Here is an 18,724-nt window from a genome sequence, read left to right on the forward strand (position 1 = left end):
ACTAATGGTGCCTTTTTCACTAAACGACTAAAGGGCAGACTATGTACATAATCCCTAATGTTATGGATAAAAGAAAATATTGACACTCAGTGGTAGCTTAATCTGTAGCAACTGTGAAAGTTTCTTAGACTTTTCATAGTGAAAGCAACCTAGAAAATCACAGTGTCATCCATTTTTCTACCCTAGACAAGATTTTGGAAAATTAGTGTCAGTTTAGCCACTGAATGTCAATTGGTATATGTTATACTGGCAAAGCAGACTACGATAGGTGTGCATTTACCTTTAGGGATGTGCACAAAACCGGTTCGCCTGGTTCGGTTCGGATCCAAACCGGGTCCGAACCAGGAGGGGGTGGTTCGGTTTTGGTTTTGTCCGAACCACCCCCTGGTTCGGTTCGGATCCGAACCGAACCGGTTTGGACTGGTTAGGATCTCAAAAAGTAGCTAGGATGGTAGCTGGCACCCAGGGGTACCTGTCACCCAAACCCCAAAGCAATCGGACACTCGCACAATTTTTTATGAATATTTGAAATATTTTTATTTTTTTCTCATAGGATATAATGGGACACGAACCAGGCCATATTCCCTATTGTGGAGCACCTAGGGGCACAAAAGCATGGTGGGTGGTAGACAGACAGGGGTGCCTACCACCCAAAAAATCCCAAGGCAATTGGACACTCCTCTGATTATTGGTGAATTGTTAAAGTATTTTTGAATTCCTCATAGAGAATAATGAGGATTGCAGCAAATGTATAGCTTCATGTCAGGGGGAAAGGGGTGTCGTAGAGTGCAGTGTGGTGGCTGGTAGTTCCTAGGGTGGGCAAGGAAGCTACCTGAATTATTTGAAAGGAATTGGGCAAAGGGGTGATTTTTAAGTGATTTTTGAAGTTTACGCGTCTTTAAGGTTTTTCTCCATAAAGAAGCATGGAGGTGTCAGCAAATGTATAGCTTCACGTCGGCGGGAAAGGGGTGTCGTAGAGTGGAGTGTGGTGGGTGGTAGTTCCTAGGGTGGGCAAGGAAGCTACCCGAATTATTTGAAAGGAATTGGGCAAAGGGTGATTTTTGGTTAATTGTTGAAGTTTTGTTTACGTGTCTTTAAGGTTTTCCCCCATTAGATATAATGAAGGGTGTATCGCTTCACGTCGGGGGGGAAGGGGTGGCCTAGAGCGGTGTGGGGTTGGTGGTAGTGCCGGTTAGGGGCAGGAACGCTACCTGAATTTTTTCAAAGGATTTGGGCAGAGGGCTAATTTTTGGTGAATTGTTGAAGTTTACGCGTCTTTAAGGTTTTTCCTCATAATAAGTTATAATGGAGCTTTCTGCAGCCCCATAAGTGCACTTGGGGGGTGCTGGGGTGGCCCAGAGCGAGTGGTGGTGTAGTGCACATAGGGTGCCAACCACCCATGGGTTTCTAACCCATGGGGTACAGGGTTCTGTTGTTTCTGAGGTATTCTGAGTGTGGATTCTATGATAGTATATTAGAGTGGATTCATGGTGTCTCATTGAAAATCTCATTTGCTATCATAGAATCCACACTCAATACCTCAGAAACAAGAGACAATTAACCAAAACAATTAACCAAAAATCACCCCTTTGCCCAATTCCTTTCAAATAATTCGGGTAGCTTCCTTGCCCACCTGAATATTCATAAAACATCATAGGGGTGTCTGATTGCTTCAGGGTTTGCATGGTTGTTGGCACCCATGGGTGCTACACAATAAGTAATAATGGCCTGGTTCGAGTCCCATTATATCCTATGAGAAATTTTTTTTTTCAAAAATTCATAAAAAATCGTACGAGTGTCCGATTGCTTTGGGGTTTGGGTGACAGGTACCCCTGGGTGCCAGCTATCATCCTAGCTACTTTTCGAGATCCGAACCAGTCCAAACAGGTCCGAACTGGTTCAAAACAAACCACCCCCGGTTCAGTTCGGATCCAAACCGGGGGTGGTTCGGTTCGGATCCGAACCACCGAACCAGTTCGCACATCCCTATTTACCTTTTTTCTTAGTATTGACAGGGGCTGACATCCAGACTAACAAAGCACCAGTGCTTCGGGAGAAGCACTGATGCTTCTGAAGAGTTTAACTAACTCACTTCATGCAGTGGGTGAGGATTTCCTTTTCCCCTGGAAGAAATCTTTGCCTGACAAAAACTACGTTCCTGAGGGCTACGAGGCCCTCAGGGACATATGTTCTGGCCACACAGAGTGCTTTCAGAGGAAGGAGAGGTTATAAAAATTCATCCCCTCCTCCATACAAGTACTAATGCAACGCTATTCTGGAACTCTTCAAAGCCAGCTGCTCGCCGAACCAACTGGCTGGCGCAGTTTGTTTGCCCCAGCCCCCTTTAATGAGCACGGACGCCGGGGAGCCTTGTGATTGCCCCCCTCAATGCTCCTCGTGCCAATTCAGTCCATCTCTTGAGGGCAACCCCACCCTCCCATCCCTCAGATATAGGCTGGGCATTGCTGGTCAACGTGTGGGGCCTGGCAGGAATTTTTTGGGTCCACACCTAATTGGCCAGCGGTGTGTGCCCTTTTTTGCCTGCCTCAGTCTATACCTGTAGTCCTGGTAGTCAGTTAGTGCCATAATTATCTGGTCACATTTTGGCAGGTACAGTGCAGAGGGAAGCAACAGCTTATAATCGGTGATGCACCTTAGGTAAGTGTTTGGCTTCAAGGAGGAGGAGCGGATCCCTTGAGGCTTGACAGATCAGTGATGCCACACAGCCCCTCTTCTCTGAGAAGCGACATCCTTCTGTGTGGCTTGGAAGCATCGGAGGGGCATCGTTAGTAACAGAGACCTGACCTTAGATCGGCTAGGAAGGGCGACGCCTGCTTATGGTGCCACCTGGAGCCAAGGTGCTAATGCCATTATCATCTAGGTCAAGGCGGCCACTCTCAGAGCTGGCCTTCTAGGAACCGCACTGTGGTGGGTGGAGCGCCAATCCCAGCTGAGCGCCACGTTGGCTTGTAAAGAACTATGTATCAATAAATGTGGCCCATTTCACCAAATAATCTTGTGTCCGTGTCTCCTTGGGTCTGGGTGCAAAGCACTGATGCTATATTGATGTTTCTTCCATAGCACCGATGCTCTATTAGACAGAATGTGTCACTATATTTTTAATTATATGCATTTTTAAAAAAATTGCTGTACACCCTATAAAATCATGTTGCTCTTATACAGCTTAATCTAAAACCTAATGAGACCAGCTTTTGTACTGATTTTAATGGGGATACTTGGGCAAGCCCATTTAGAATGCATTTATATTGACTGACAACAAGGTCTATATAAATTGACTCTGTTTACATTAGATGCATATGATAACATGGCAGCAAAGTAAGCATGGAAAATGAAGCCCGTTGTTTTTACCAAACCACAATGGGAAGCAACTGGTTCTAGAAGAGACCTGAGTCACTCTCTAGAGGACACAAACAACTATAACTTGACACAAATAGATCAATCAACTCTCGCTTAAACTTACATTGGTAACCGGATCATTTTCATTTTCGGAAACACAAGCTTGAAGATTCAAACTAAGGGATTTGCAAGTCATCATGAACTGCTTTGGATCCTTCTCTTCAAAAGGTTTGAGTGACAAGTCTGTTTCCGAGAGCTCTTTTCTTTGTGGATTCAAGGCCTGGAATAAATACACTGAGATGATTAATTATTTTAAATCAATATATTAATTCTTGTATTAATACAAGAAAAACAAGAAGGAACAGAATTACTTGGAATAAACCTATTAAAAACAAGATACGGAGTTATGAATATCACTATACACAGAACGTATTTCCTGACCTATTGCGCAGTGTAACGTGGATGGTTCTCCCATGGATGTAGAGTCACAAAACCATGATTGTGTGATTTTAAGTAGTCACAAAAAAGCCCTGTTCTGTAGCAGCATGGATGGTGATTTAGACACCTGGGGCAGAACACACAGTTCTGAGCCACCCACATTATGCAGCACAACATGTCAGATACAACATGTCAGTATTTAGACCAGAAGCTAATATGAGTGGGAAGAGAGGATGTGGAAGATATATGCAAAGGCAAAACAGCGAGAATGACATGGCTGCTAATTTGTTATTAGCGGTACTAATCATATCCTCCTTACCTATCTGGCAACTTAGAGAAAGTTACAGAAACATTTTACTTACAGTAATATCTGGGTCTAGAGAGAACAGATTTAATCGCTCCATATTTCGGGATGCTCTGACAGTTTCTTCTGTTTCTGTGAGGTACTGTAACAATAACATCTTATTATGCTACAGATAAATATTCCATCAGCTCAAATAGTTTAAAATTATTTATGCTTATGAGTGAGTTTTGGATAGTATAGAAATTTGTTAAATAAATAAATAACAAATAAATACATCTAAAAGCTATTTTCCCAAGGTTATGAAGACAAAATTGTAATCTTTCTCCCTTTGCTTCTCTCTTTGAATGCCTCTACAAAACAAATCAAAGTGAAAAATTTGTTTTTTCAGTGGAACTAAAGCAAACTTTCAATGATGCTCATATTTACATTCTTAATAATTTTTGAATTCATCCACAACTTCCATTACATCTAATTATCCTCAGAAGTTTTAGCTATAACTGAAGTGTACACAGTCATTTCCAGTGCTATATTCACCAGCAGCAAATTATAGGTTTGCAAACAGCAGCTATCTCACAGAGAATTATAAATTCACAAATAACAAGTGATTAGTGATCTGGGAGAACTCAACTGATCTAGAACATTCTTGCAGCACAACTAGCAATTCACCAAACCAAATGCAGTCCATTTGTGGGCCTCATTAGGTTGGGTGGATTGAGTAAACCTGTTTTAGTTTATTGGGGCTAAAAAATAGGGAGTGTCAAGTTCCTGACATGTCATAATACATGGTTGGAAAGATCCATTTACTCAGTGGATCACAATAGTGCAAGTCCAGTCTCAGTCCTAATTCTGAAGCTAAAATGGGAAGCAAAGAACCATGCATGGCATTAATGTGGAAAAATCTAATGTTCACCAATGGGACAGATGAACCCTGCTATGCTGCACATTAATCTCAATACTATTTAAACAGTTCACAACCACAGATTAACCCAATAGATGGCTCAGTGGTGCCTCTAGGATGGTTTGTAGATAAGTCATCTCTTGTGCTGTCCCTGAGAGGTCAGTTCTCTACTCAGTTCTGCATTCTATTTAATAGCCTTGTGCTATGCCAAAATGACACAACTTGTGGCAGCTGACAACTTAGTGCTAACTCATCCTGCTGACCCTAGCTGCATTTTGCCACTTCAGTACATACAACACAGAGAGATTTGTAACAGCTGTAATCGCTTACTTTAGAAAAATCTGGATGCAAACTATTCTCTGAAGAATCCGTTTCCTCTTCTGGGCAATCATAATTCAATGACATGTTTTCAGAATCTTAAAAGATACAAACAAAGACTGGAGATGAATTCCTTCTCAATACGTCAGTGATCTTTACTGTGTTGCAAATGGGGGTCACTTTGGCAAAAACCCTTCAACTTGAGGATCTTCATTTCTCACTCTGCTGCCCTCCACATGAGCTACACTTTATCCAGCACTAGGAGCTTGGAGCACTTGCAAATGGAGCACTTGCAAATGTAATTCTTTCCAGTGCTTTCCCCATATTCAATTCTATTTATTCAATTTCTATAGCACCCTTCCAAAAGTGGCTCAGGGTGGTTTACACAGAGAAATAACAAACAAATAAGATGGATCCCTGTCCCCAAAGGGCTCACAATCTAAAAAGAAACATAAAACAGACACCAGCAATAGTCACTGGAGGTACTGTGCTGGGGGTGGATATGGCCAGTTACTCTCCCCCTGCTAAATAAAGAGAACCACCATGTTAAAAGGAGCCTCTTTGCCAAGTTAGCAGGGGTAACCCATAGAGCTCTATGAGGAAACTGCAATAGTTTAATGATGAGCACTGCTTTCCAGGACAGGAGCTCTGCATGTGCAGGGTTTTTAGCACTGCTTGCTGCTGTAAGTGGAACAATATGCTGTATGGATTACAATGATTTCCCATCGTGCTGGTGTGTTAGACAGAGAAGAGGATGGGGCAACCCTGACAGAGCTCTGTGTGCACGTAAGAGTCCCATGGAATACATGGAGGGGAAAAAAGTTAGAATGGAAACACTGTTTTGATCTCTGCATTAAAACCAGTGAGCTCAGAATTGTGATTCTAAGAAATGCATTTCACAAAGCCTGTTCAGCCCTGGAATGTCTCTGTGGCTGTCAAGTGTCAACTGTACTGAACAAAAGCTGCTACTCTGCTTCTGGAATTATGACTCATATGTAAAGAGAATCACAGGATATGTCCTGTGTTTGAAGGAACGTTTCATGAGAGTGTGGTCTCACTGAATGTTGCCAGAGGTCTCTTCCATTGTGTCATTTATGGTGCAAATCCATTTTGAATCATAGTGCAGGTCTCCCTGCTTAAATGCTCCTAACATTTCAGAGGGTAATAAAGTCAGGAAACCACAAACCAAACATATACATTAAAAGGATGCTGAATAACATTTATTAAGACCTGCCCAAAACAGTTTATGTCCTATAGGGAGCTATGCAGTTATGTCTAAATATCTACACTTTAGAAACACTACTTTAATATTAGCTTAGAGGGATGTGCATGGGCGCGCATGCGTGACATGTTCGCACCCATGCTGGTGCACTCAGGCATGTCGGCGACTTCTGTTAATACTCAGAAGTCGAGGACAACAGGGCAGCAGGGAGATACGCTGCCTTCCTAATCAGCTTTGTAGAACATGGATGCCGGCAGGGGAAAACTGGTGGGAGGGGTAAGTGCACCCTCCCTCGCTCTTAAAGAGAGACCCTACCACGTTCGAGCCTCCCCATCGCGGTTCTGTGCACATCCCTATTAGCTGAAGCTGGTTTTGGATTGTGGCTAACAAACTGACCTACAAAGCAGCAAGTCCATTTGAATTCTATGTCATGAAGTGGCCTTAGGCAAATCACTCCCTCTCGGCTTCAGCTCTAGGAATGTGCATGAACCGTGGTTCGAGCACCATTTGGGAGCTCTAAGAAAGAGGAGAGAAGGTCCTTACCTGCTCTCCACCGCCCCATGCAGCTTCCTGCTGGGGTGGTGCACATTAGGGATGTGCATGAGCCTGTTCAGCATTCCATTCAAGAAACATCGAACAGGATTGGAGCACCCGCATTTGCACTGGAGCGGAAAATGCAGCAGGGGAGGTAAGAGCACCCTTCCCATGCCTTAAAACTACCCCCGCACCTCCCGGGTGTGTACAGAACCGGTTCCGTGCACACCCCTAGTGCACACTCCAAGAAACTACACGTGGCACCAGCATGCCACGGCATCCACACATGTGTGGTCAGCAACATCATGCTGACCACACAAATGGCGCCCATGCATGCGTCATGTGCATGCTGGCAGTGTGTGGGGCTTCTTGGGATGCACGCAACCCCAGCAGAAAGCTTCATGGGGCGGCGGAGAACAGGTAAGGACCTCTTTCTTAAAGTTCCCAAACTGTGTTCTAACCGTGGTTCATGCACATTCCTTCTCAGCTACAACACTGGGATAAAAATATTTATTTACCTTAGTTGATGTAAGCATCACAATCAGATAATGTATGTGAAGCACTTTGAATACTCAAAATAAGACAAATGCTAAGTATTGTTAATATGCAATTAAGATGATCCTTGCAGAACAAAGTTGAAAAAATTCAACTATAAAGTTGAAGAACATGCAATGCTGTATTTTACACCCACAATTATGAAAACAGATTCCCTCTTACCAAATTTTAGGTCTGTGAGGTCTGCACTCTTCCTTTCCTGAGCAGACCCTTCTGGATTTATCTGCAAGATCTTGTTGAGAGTAAAAATCCATTCATCCATATCTTGCTCATTTTCAGCTGCCAGTACGAAGTATGTCAAGTCATTCATTTTCAGTTCAAAGGCGTGTTTCCGAAGTCTGTTGTTCTATTGGATGAAAAGGGTTTTTAAAAAAATAAAAAAATAAATAAATTGTTACAGTAATGCTACATGGTAAATGCTAAACTAAAAGTAAAAAAAGAGTATCATTCACAAATTTATGATACAAATGTGTTGCTAAAGGATGGCATTTGGTAACTGATAATCTATAATAGAAACAGTAGTAAATTTTCATACATCACACACATTGCAACAGTAAGCCTTCTAGAGATGCAAATACAGTACAAGTGCTATATGTATCTTGGTGTTTCAGTCTGCTTCATAAGGGCATTCTCTAACAAATGCTTTACAACCTGATCCTATAAATATTATTCAGAGATAAAACTGCAGCTAAATTCCATGCTTGCTTATTCATAAACATGTACCACTGTATGATATGGGCCTTAGTTATAGCTAAGTGTGTACAGAATGGAATTGCACCTGTGTAGCTCAATCATATGCAAGTTTCAAAGGACGTAAAGACCATGGGCTGATATCCTGTCTAATAAAGGCTTGCATAATGAGCAAAATTGCAGTAGTACAAGAAGATCACATAGTTGTACTCCAAAAATGGGATCTGTGGAATTGAGCAACAGTGCTATATCACGTTCTTGTGTAAATGGTCCCTTTAAAGCAAATGAAACATGCCACAGGTTCTGCAGCTGTTGTGAAAGTGCAAGCATGATTGTGGTAGCACAGCATTAGTTGGGAATGCAACTTCAGACTTGGCTCATGTAGCTGGTGTAACAGCTTTGCACAAGCGCAACATCCACAAGCATTTCAAAAGTCAAGATGTCAATCACTGAATTCATTTGGGCTTACTTTAAAGTAAGGGTGCATAGGATTCTAGCGTAGTCGATTACATTAATCCTGGAAGTTGTTGACAATACCAGTTGTGCTGTACCATCTTAGCCAACTATTTTGGAGTTGATAATGCTCAGAAAACATGCACAATGAGGCAAGGAGGTGACTTTTGTTTGCATGATGCTAAGTAGCTCTCTTTTTGCCCGCTTCTATGGCATGAAAAAGCTCTTGTAGCTGTAGGCTGTACTGCTCTGGTCTTATCTAATGATGTGGAAAAGAAGATTTGCTTGGCTAGCATGGCACAGCTGGATCTAAGCCTTCAAAAGAAAATTGTATTGTGATACCTTTCCAGTCTTTCAGATTGAGCTGACTAAAGACCCTAATTCAAGGCTTGGAGACATGCTAAGCGATATTGGCAGAAGTGCTGAAGTAATTGCATTTTGTCAATATGCAAAGTAATGTTCAGAACAGAAAACAACTCTAATAAACCAAGAAAAATGGTTTAAATGTAATCCAAGCAAAATAACCCAGTTGAAATCCAGCAAAATTTAAAAGCCAGCTAGTTTTAGATGGCTACTGATACTGCAGAGCCTTTGATCTTTGTCTGCGGACTTCACTGAATTCCTTATTCACTGAATTCCTCATAATAACATAAGAACAACCCTGCTGGATCATACACAAGGCCCATCTAGTCCAGCATCCTGTTTCACACAGTGGCCCACCAGATGCTGCTAGAAGCCTACAGTTGAGGGCATGCCCTCTCTCCTAGTTACTTCCCTGCAACTGTACTCAGAGGCACCCTGCCTTTGAGGCTGGAGGTGGTCTATAGCCCTCCGACTATAGCCGTTGATAGACCTCTCCGCCATGAAGTTATCCAAACACCTCTTAAAGCCATCAAGGTAGTTGGCTGTCACCACATCTGGCAGAGAATTCCACAAGTTGATTATGTATTGTGTGAAAAAAGGTGAAAAGTCTTTAAAAGGTGAAAAGTCCCTTTAAATAAGTCCCGTAGTTAGACTTATAGAGAAGTTTTATCTGGAAGTCTGGCTATGGGGCTTGTTTTAAGGGACTGCACCCTTGAAATTGGGGGATGGGCGCAAAACCAACCCCACACAGGGGGCCCACAGGGTCAATGGGTCACCCCTGGGATGTTGGTTTTGCCCTCAGCTCCCAATTTTGAGGGTATAGTCCCTAAATCTAACTGACAGGACGTCAGGAAAATGTAGGAATTCTGACCTGATTCCAACCAGCCAACAGTTTTTTTTGGGGGGGGGCATGTTGTCCCTCCCGATAATTTCTCTGTCAGCTCTGGACCGATCAGATTAAATTATTTTAAAGTGCACAGGCCTAGTTGCAATGCTTATTTTCTTAATAGGTCTTGACTGCTATGTGGCTAGAGACAGCCCAAGACACTGTTGCCTGACTCAGAACATCCAAATGCTGTCTCCCCCGCACCTCTAGCAATAGTAAACAGGAGAATAAGAAACTAAATAATGGAAATTTTGCAGTCCTTTAATTGCACATCAGGTATCCTGCTTAATAGTGGGGCTAGTTCCATATATGGCGGCGTTAGGAGCAGATGCAATGACTTCAGCAGAAACAATATCCAATTTCCAAGATCTATAAGAAGTAGAGTGAAAAGTCCCATTCAGCTAGTGCAGAATAGGGCCATTCTTTTCTTTCTTGATTTTGAGAGACATGAACATATTCAGCCTGCACTGGCTGCCAGAATCCTTCTGGTCCCAATACAAGGTGCTGACTTTGACTTTAACGCCAACGGGGCCAAGATAGGTGGGACTGTAGTGATTTCCTCTCCCCAGAGCAGGTCCCAGTTGTGTTCTTCTACTCAGGTCCTGCTTCATATCTCATTATGATGGACAGCAAGAATTGTAGCTGCAAGAATTAGGGCCTTTTCAGTGACTGATGAAAAGTAATGCAGTAATGGCTATGGAGTAATTTTCTTCTTGAAGTGTGAAGTTCTACCTCTTTGCATGCCTTTAGACAGAGTTGAAAGGGGTGCATCATATTTCAATTTCCTTTTGGTTTGCAGATTAGGTCCTAAGATAGTTTGGCAGGCAATGGAAGTTGCTTTTGTCTGCTGTTTGAATTTGTCTTATGCTATATCTAGGGCTTGCTCATTTCATTTTTAAAGAAGCTTCCAGTTTTTAAAAAGTAGCATAAACATGTTTTAAATAAATACATCTGAAGTGCCAGAAAACAATATTAGTTGTATCAATCCAATTGAGCTAGCCATTTTGAGTTTATGGCAGAAAGGTGACTCTACATTTTAAAAATATAAAAATATGTAATAAAAAGAAGCTAAGCATCTCAGAACACAATGCCAGATCAGTGTTGCAGGCAGATCAGCAACATAAGTGGCTGACAATGAAAATTGTGCACTCCACCTGAATTACTCTGTGCATCATACCCCTGGCCATAACTCTGCATACAGTTACAGTATATGCTCCTAATTGCCAGTGGCATCAATGAGACATACTTATACAAACTATATGCAGAATCACATAGATAATGTAAAGATTGTGCTGAATACTTTCTATGCATTTATTTAAAATTTTATCCAACCTGTCCCAAGGAACTAGGTTAGTTTTATATATAATGCAATCCATCTGAACATGCAGGGACATATGCATATAATGTTTGTTGTATTATGAAAGAAACATTCACTGTACACACCAGGAATTCCTACTGCTTGCATATTCCACCAATGTATGCATAGATCTATGTGAACAAGGGATTCATTCCTGGATCATATCTTAGGAACACAGGAAGCTGCCATATACTGAGTCAGACCATTGGTCCATCTAGCTCAGTATTGTCTACACAGACTGGCAGTGGCTTCTCCAAGCTTGCAGGCAGGAATGTCTCTCAGCCCTATCTTGGAGATGCCAAGGAGGGAACTTGGAACCTAGATGCTCTTCCCAGAGTGGCTCCATCCCTTAAGGGGAATATCTTACAGTGCTCACACATTAAGTCTCCCATTCATATGCAACCAGGGCAGACCCTGCTTAGCTAAGGAGACAAGTCATGCTTGCTACCACAAGACCAGCTCCCAGTACACTGGGATCTTCCTAGTACACTGAGCTGCTTCTTCTCTCAATAGTTTGCTAGGAGCACCTTTCCAATTAAGTATGTTAGAAAGCCCCAGCATACCACTGTTCTGTTCTAAGACAGCTGCTCAGACATATGGGCCACATTTTCAATGAGCATCAATGGAAGGTAGCAGCTGGGCCCTAAGTATTTCTTTCTTAACATGATTCAGCAAGACTGCCTGGGGAAAAACAACTGACCCATCATTTGCATAGTCTCAAAAATAGCTAAGAAAATGGCAGAGCTTCTCAACACATCTATTTAGTAGAGTCTTTCTGCACACTTTTGAGCTGAAACAACTTCTCCTGTTTAATTTTAATCCTCCCATGAGGAAGATAAAGTCCATTTTCTGATGCAAAAAAATGTGGGCCATGGAATAACCAAACTACAGTGTGTGGGAAGCTTTTGCACCCTTGCCTGAAAAAGCAATGCAGTCCCCACATAAGTACCAAAAGGACACCAAGCGAAGTTCCACAATCTCAGCGAGATGCCACCCACCCCCTCTGGTGTAATTCCCAACCAGTCCTGTAAATGGAGCTGTGCAATTCCAAAGTTAGCCCCAAAGGCCTGAGCTTCAGGAAACTCCCGAGCCTCAGGACAGGTAGTTCAAAAGCGGCGAATCTCAGAGAAGATCTCATCCCAGGGCCAGTTCCAGGTCAGCAGAGCCCACGGGCACATCAACAATGGGGCTCTTGCAGGGAGGGCAGGGGATGGAGGGATCAATGTGATGGCACAGGTTTCAGCAGTGGTGCTCAGGCATCAGTGGCTCCGCCAAAACAGCTGGGCCAAAGAGCCTCTCTGAGCCTTGCCATTAAAGCTAGCTTCATGATGGTACAATTCTTTCAGCTTGAAGCTGGGGACCTCAACTGTCAGTCAGTTTAGGAATTGCATAGCACCTGGGGCAGGGATTTGGGAGGGACACTCACAGACCTTGGACAGCTTCAAGGGGAAAATATCAGGACCTCAGTCATTTCCAAGCTAGAACTGACAAAAGCTACGTTCACAACATTTTTTTTGGTTTACATTTATATCCCGCTCTTCTTCCAAGGAGCCCAGAGCGGTGTACTACATACTTAAGTTTCTCTTTCACAACAACCCTGTGAAGTAGCTTAGGCTGAGAGAGAAGTGACTGGCCCAGAGTCACCCAGCTAGTATCATGGCTGAATGGGGATTTGAACTCAGGTCTCCCCGGTCCAGCACTCTAACCACTACACCACAGCTAGTCTCATGGCTGAATGGGGATTTGAACTTGGGTCTCCCTGGTCCTAGTCCAGCACTCTAACCACTACACCACAGCTAGTCTCATGGCTGAATAGGGACTCAGGTTTCCCCGGTCCTAGTCCAGCACTCTAACCACTACAGCACGCTGGCTCCATAACATAGGAGTAATGTTACTACAGTGGCTGCTTGGAGGAGACACCTGGTTTTCATGCCTGCTGGCCAGGCAAAATGAATTGGTCCCACCCCATTCTTAGCATAGGGTATGTTTCTTAAAGGGGCTTTGCCCAATTTTCTAGGTGCTCAGGGGACTCCTCCAAGTCAGAAAACGAAGGCAGGGCTGGGTCCTCAGATCATAGTGGAGACACTGGCTCAGGTTCCTTTCATTCTTATGGGCGGGGGGATGTGGTCCCAGTGACATGGGGTTGGCCGGGTATGGATGGTAGGGTCTTGCCACTCTGTCTCAACACCCTGAACAGTCCACATAGTCCTGAAGTTGGGGATCCTGAATCCAGTATCATGATATTTGATTATTTCAGTGAATGAGAAGGCATATAAAGGAGCAGACAACCCCAGCATCTGTAATGTAAATACAGTTAGCTGTAATGCCTGCTAACTGGCCTAAAAAGTGGTTCTCCTAGATTTAGCAGGAGGAGAGCATCTGTCCTCATTCAGCCCCGCAAAGCATCTGTCCAGTGGCTGTTGTCGGTACATCTGTGTCCAAAAAAGGGCTCATGAATCCTTTTTGGGACAGAGAACCATATTTTCATATCTTTTGCTATGCAAATTGCTTTAACAAAACAGAACAAAACAAAACAACAACCATGTATTGCAGTGCTAGGCTCTCATATAATATTTACACATCACTTACTCACAGATATAAATACTGGAAATAAACATTCTAACAACCTCTATGAAAACAGGGAACAAGAATGATCAGTTTGGATGTTTTTCTGTACTGTACACTTCTCTGTGCACATCCTTTTGCAAAGTCATTCACATTAGAGGACAGAATCCTGTCAAGCTTCTTTGTTGAAGAAGGCAATTTCACATGCTGAGTCCTTAAACACACTGAACCACAAGAATCCAATATCTACTTACAAGATGCACTTCAAAGTTTTGGCATCCATACAAGATTTAGTGCAAAGGTTTCTTCTTTTCAAATCTTTAGCCAAATGTTTCCTTCTGTGGCTAAGTTAATAGATAAAATATTTCTTTTCTGTATTTGCTTCTTTTCTAGTGCTGCCACTAGAGCATTTGGCTTTTGACTTAAAATATAGCTATCTTCACATGTAATTTAAATATTGGCATTATAACATACATGAAGAATGCCAGAAATACCACTTCAGATAAACTGTGACAAATATTCCAAGCTTGGCCCAGATTATGCTTAATGTCTTTGAAAAATATCCATCTCTAAAAACCACACAGTGACTTGAGAGGTGGCTAGAATGTATATAAGTTTTTACTTTCCTGCAGCCCATCTATGTTACATTAACCTAGAGCCTACTTCTCTTTTCACATACATCAGAAAAACAAACAAAAAATGGTTAAGAATACAAGTGCTCTTCCACAAGTGAAAATACGAAGATTTCATGGGTTGCAAGATTTTGCTCTTCAAAGCAAATGCCTAGACCAACAGTAAATTTGGAGGGTTTGGAAACTGGGCAGATTAAAATACTCTAAACAATAATATGTAACATTTCCTGTATGATACAGGTATGTTTTCCCCTGGAAGCCAAAGAGCAGCTTTGAGAGGATGATTTAGAGCAGGAAAACAGTGCAGGGGGGGAAGGTTAAGCAACACTCCCACCAGCATTGCTGCCCTGATCCAATCTGGACATAGCTGTTTTGAACTTTAAAAAAAACCAACCCACCTGTGGGAGAGGAGAGCCAATCACAGAACTCTCCAGCAAAACAGTTAGTTTGCCCCTCATGCTTCTATTTTTCCCTCTGCACATTAATATATGAAAGAGGTCTGACAGATCTGTGGCAACTAAACTCCAAAAGAGGTTCTAAATTGCATAGATCTGTTAACCCATTGTGTGTGTTATTAATCCACAGGATGGCTGACATGCAGACTAACCAAGTGCAGCTGCTGTGTTCCAGAGTGATACAGCATACATACTCATAGGTGGGCATCTTTCACCAATCTCTCATTACCCTGGAAGCATTCTGTGCAACCTGGAACTAGATCCCTGAAGGTTGCACAGCCCTCAGGGACCTACTACTGTGTCCCGCCCCCCCCCCCACCCACTGAATGCACAAAGTAAAATATAAGTGAAATATATGTCTACTTTCTGAGACATTTTTCCATGTTGGAAAAATGAAATTCCATTCCTTAAAAGAATTATTTATCTGAGGTGAAGTAATGCTGTGTGTTTAGGAAGCCACAAGAAAGCAACAGTTAACATTCAACATGCCAAACTATCAGCGTTCGCTAAGATGTTTCATTTTCTTTAGCAATCAGATTTATGGTCAAAGAAATCATATAAACATGATACTTTAAAAATCATTTGCACCACATATTGCTGTAAGTTATGAACGGATCTTACAACTGAGTTAGATCATGTTGCAGTGAGTTAGAGGAACTGTGGTGGTCCAGAAAGTATTTGCATCTACTTTTTGAGGCACACATCCTCTCTTCAGCAAAGATAAATATAGTACAGCTGTAAAACTCAAATGCTAAACAGGAAGTGTGGTTGGGCAAGCACAGTTACATAGAGGGGTTCCTTAAACAAATAACCATAGTACAGAAGGCATAAAGATCAATACAGTACCATGAATCAGGTTCCCAAAACGTAAACTATTCTTTAAAAACTATATCACATTACATTTGTTATGTCATGTTCCTAGTAATTTTGCAATTACAAGTTTTTTTTAACCATATATTTGGTAAAAAGAAACTTGTAATTGTTGTTTTATATATGTTTGTCATATATAAAACTGGTCAAAACTGGTCATATATAAAACTGGAGCCTGCTAATTGGTCAAAGAGGCACCTTTTACTATGGTGATTCTCTTTATTTAGCAGAGAGAAGAGTAACTGGCCCTATCCGCTCCCAGCACAGTACTTCCAGTGACTGTTGCTGGTGTGTGTCTTATATTTCTTTTTAGAATGTGAGCCCTTTGGGGACAGGGAGCCATCTTATTTGTTTGTTATTTCTCTTTGTAAACCGCCCTGAGCCATTTTTGGAAGGGCGGTATATAAATCGAATTAATAACAACAACAACAACAACAACAACAACAACAACACTGTTTGTCATATATATGATTGTTTTAAGGCAAAAAGATTTAGCATATTTTTATTGTGTTTGCAAACATGAAGAAAAATAGTCACATTCTAACAGGAAATAGGGATGTGCCCGAACCACAGCTCAAACCACAGTTCGAACATTTTTAGATAAATTGTAACAGGAACTTTACGAAAAAGGAGAGCAGGTCCTTTGCTGCTCTCCGCCACCCCATGCTGGGGTGACATACACCTGAAGAACCCCCTGCATGGTGCCAGCATGCACATGGCATCTGCGCACGCGGTTTCTCCCTCATGCATGTTTTCAGTGGCTGACACCTAGACTGAAGTTGTGCATCGTAAAAAACATTTGCCTACTCTGCAGGATTTTCAACTATCTCCCCATCCTCCTACAGCTCACCGTGCCTCCCAAAAATAAGGTCATAAGTAAAAAACATTTTATGCAAAAATAAGGTGCACTGTAAAAAACATTTGCATACTCAGCGGGAATTCCAACTATCTCCCCATCCTCCTACAGCTCACTGTGCCTCCCAAAAATAAGGTCATAAGGCCAACCATCAGAAACATATTTTTGAGAGGCACAATGAGTGGCAGAGGGAAGGAGAGATGGGTAAAAATCACCCTTCCCTTGTTGCACATGAGACTTTTTTTTCCTGTGTGCACAAAGCCTGCACAAATGTCCATCACTGAGAGTAATGGGCCAGATCCTCAGCTGATATGGTGCATTACTACATTGAAGTAAATGGAATAATACAAGCTTACATTTTACTTTTGAACTGTGTATACTGTGTCTGATGTCTGTCTATGTCCTAAGACCTGCAGACTAGGTTTCACTTGCGGAGTCATAATGTTATCAGTAAGGGGGCTGAACACAAATACAGTTATAACCTGCTAGACTAATGAAACAAACTTATTAAGAGAGTTTACAAAGATTCAAATTAACTTAATTGCTGGTGAGTATCTCAATACCTAAGCATAGGGACACTCTGGATGAATGGACCTGTGGTGTCTTGTCTTGAAAGGTTAAAGCAAATACAACTTTCTAACCTAGTTCTTAATAGCCGAGCACCTATATTTTATACCTTTCATTGTAGATGAGCAGTCTCTACCCTAGAGCCATTTCTCCTTCCAGAAAAACAACCACCATAGTTTGAGGAAAGATTTCACAACTAATTTAGATAGGCTCCAATCAGGATACTATGAGAGTATTATGGGCATGTTGTGAGGGCCAGTTCCTCTGAGATTTAGAGGATCTTGGTACTGGAGCATTTTCCTCATCCATTAACTCAGCTAAGTGCAGTTCCCATTGCGCTGTTCTCTCTCCAAAGAGAGAGGATCGAATTATTTACAGAGAAATGCCTGAAGTTTGGTCCACGCCTTTAAAGAGAAATTGACAATAGGTAATAATAAACAGTAGTAGCGATAGGCCTTTTCTATTGTGGCTCTCTATTTTGAGGCCTCGCTTTTTAGAGAGGAGCTTCCTATTTAGGAGTGCCTTTGCATCACTAGCGGGACAGAATGAGTGTCTTTATTTCATGGCACATTTGTTGTGTTTATATTGTTTTAATGCTCTTTTTAATGAGGTGATAGATAATTGTAATTTGCTTGAAGATCCTGACAAGATGACATACATACATACATAAAGTAACTTAAAGGTAAAGTTGTGCCCTCGAGGTGGTGTTGACTCCTGGTGACCACAGAGCCCTGCGGTTTTCTTTAGTAGAATACAGGAGGGGTTTACCATTGCCATCTCCCGTGCAGTGTGAGATCTTGCCTTTCAGCAACTTCCTATATCGCTGCTGCCCGATATAGGTGTTTCCCATATTCTGGGAAAGATACCACCAGGGATTCAAACCAGCAACCTCTTGCTGCTAGGCAAGTCATTTCCCTGTTGCACCATTAGGTACATACATACATACATATACTATAAATATTATATACACACAAACACACACACACACACACACACCCTATGTCTGAAAAAAAGAATGTAAAAACAAAATAAAAGGTTGGCTTACCTGAACAACCCCTGTACAGGAATCCAAAAATATGCAGCCTTTGGGTTCCTTGGATATCTTTTCATCTTTGTAAAAGTTCATTATGTATGAGTTGTCTGTCAATTGTGTCAGCTGGAAGTAGCGCTTTTTGAATGACTATATGTATACAAAAACAAGATTAGCTGTACTCTCAATTGTTTCTGATAGATGCTTTATTCAGACACAGAGTTTTAAATGAATTACCACTGATAACTATTTCCAGGTGTACTTTTTCAGCAGACAATGGCAACATCCATTATGATATCACTTAAAGTACTTTCATTGATTATATTTTGAGATATAAACAAGTAAGAAAAATGGAAAATAGAAATTTAACAATC

At 41.9% G+C, this 18,724-nt stretch overlaps 1 protein-coding gene across 14 annotated transcripts in view; it reads right to left on the minus strand.

The window, feature by feature from the left end:
* The window catches only part of DOCK10 (dedicator of cytokinesis 10), a 296,882-nt gene that overhangs the window by 107,160 nt on the left and 170,998 nt on the right, over window positions 1-18,724 (minus strand). For all 14 annotated transcript variants that reach the window (XM_053308598.1, XM_053308611.1, XM_053308600.1 and 11 more), the window contains 5 exons: window positions 18,366-18,500; window positions 7,789-7,972; window positions 5,328-5,413; window positions 4,158-4,241; window positions 3,482-3,637 (listed from right to left, as the gene is read on the minus strand). In XM_053308598.1, the coding sequence (XP_053164573.1) occupies window positions 3,482-3,637; window positions 4,158-4,241; window positions 5,328-5,413; window positions 7,789-7,972; window positions 18,366-18,500 (645 nt within the window). The remainder of the gene's footprint in view (window positions 1-3,481; window positions 3,638-4,157; window positions 4,242-5,327; window positions 5,414-7,788; window positions 7,973-18,365; window positions 18,501-18,724) is intronic.

Source organism: Hemicordylus capensis, chromosome 3 (assembly GCF_027244095.1).
Source record: "Hemicordylus capensis ecotype Gifberg chromosome 3, rHemCap1.1.pri, whole genome shotgun sequence".
Taxonomy (NCBI): Eukaryota; Metazoa; Chordata; class Lepidosauria; order Squamata; family Cordylidae; genus Hemicordylus; species Hemicordylus capensis.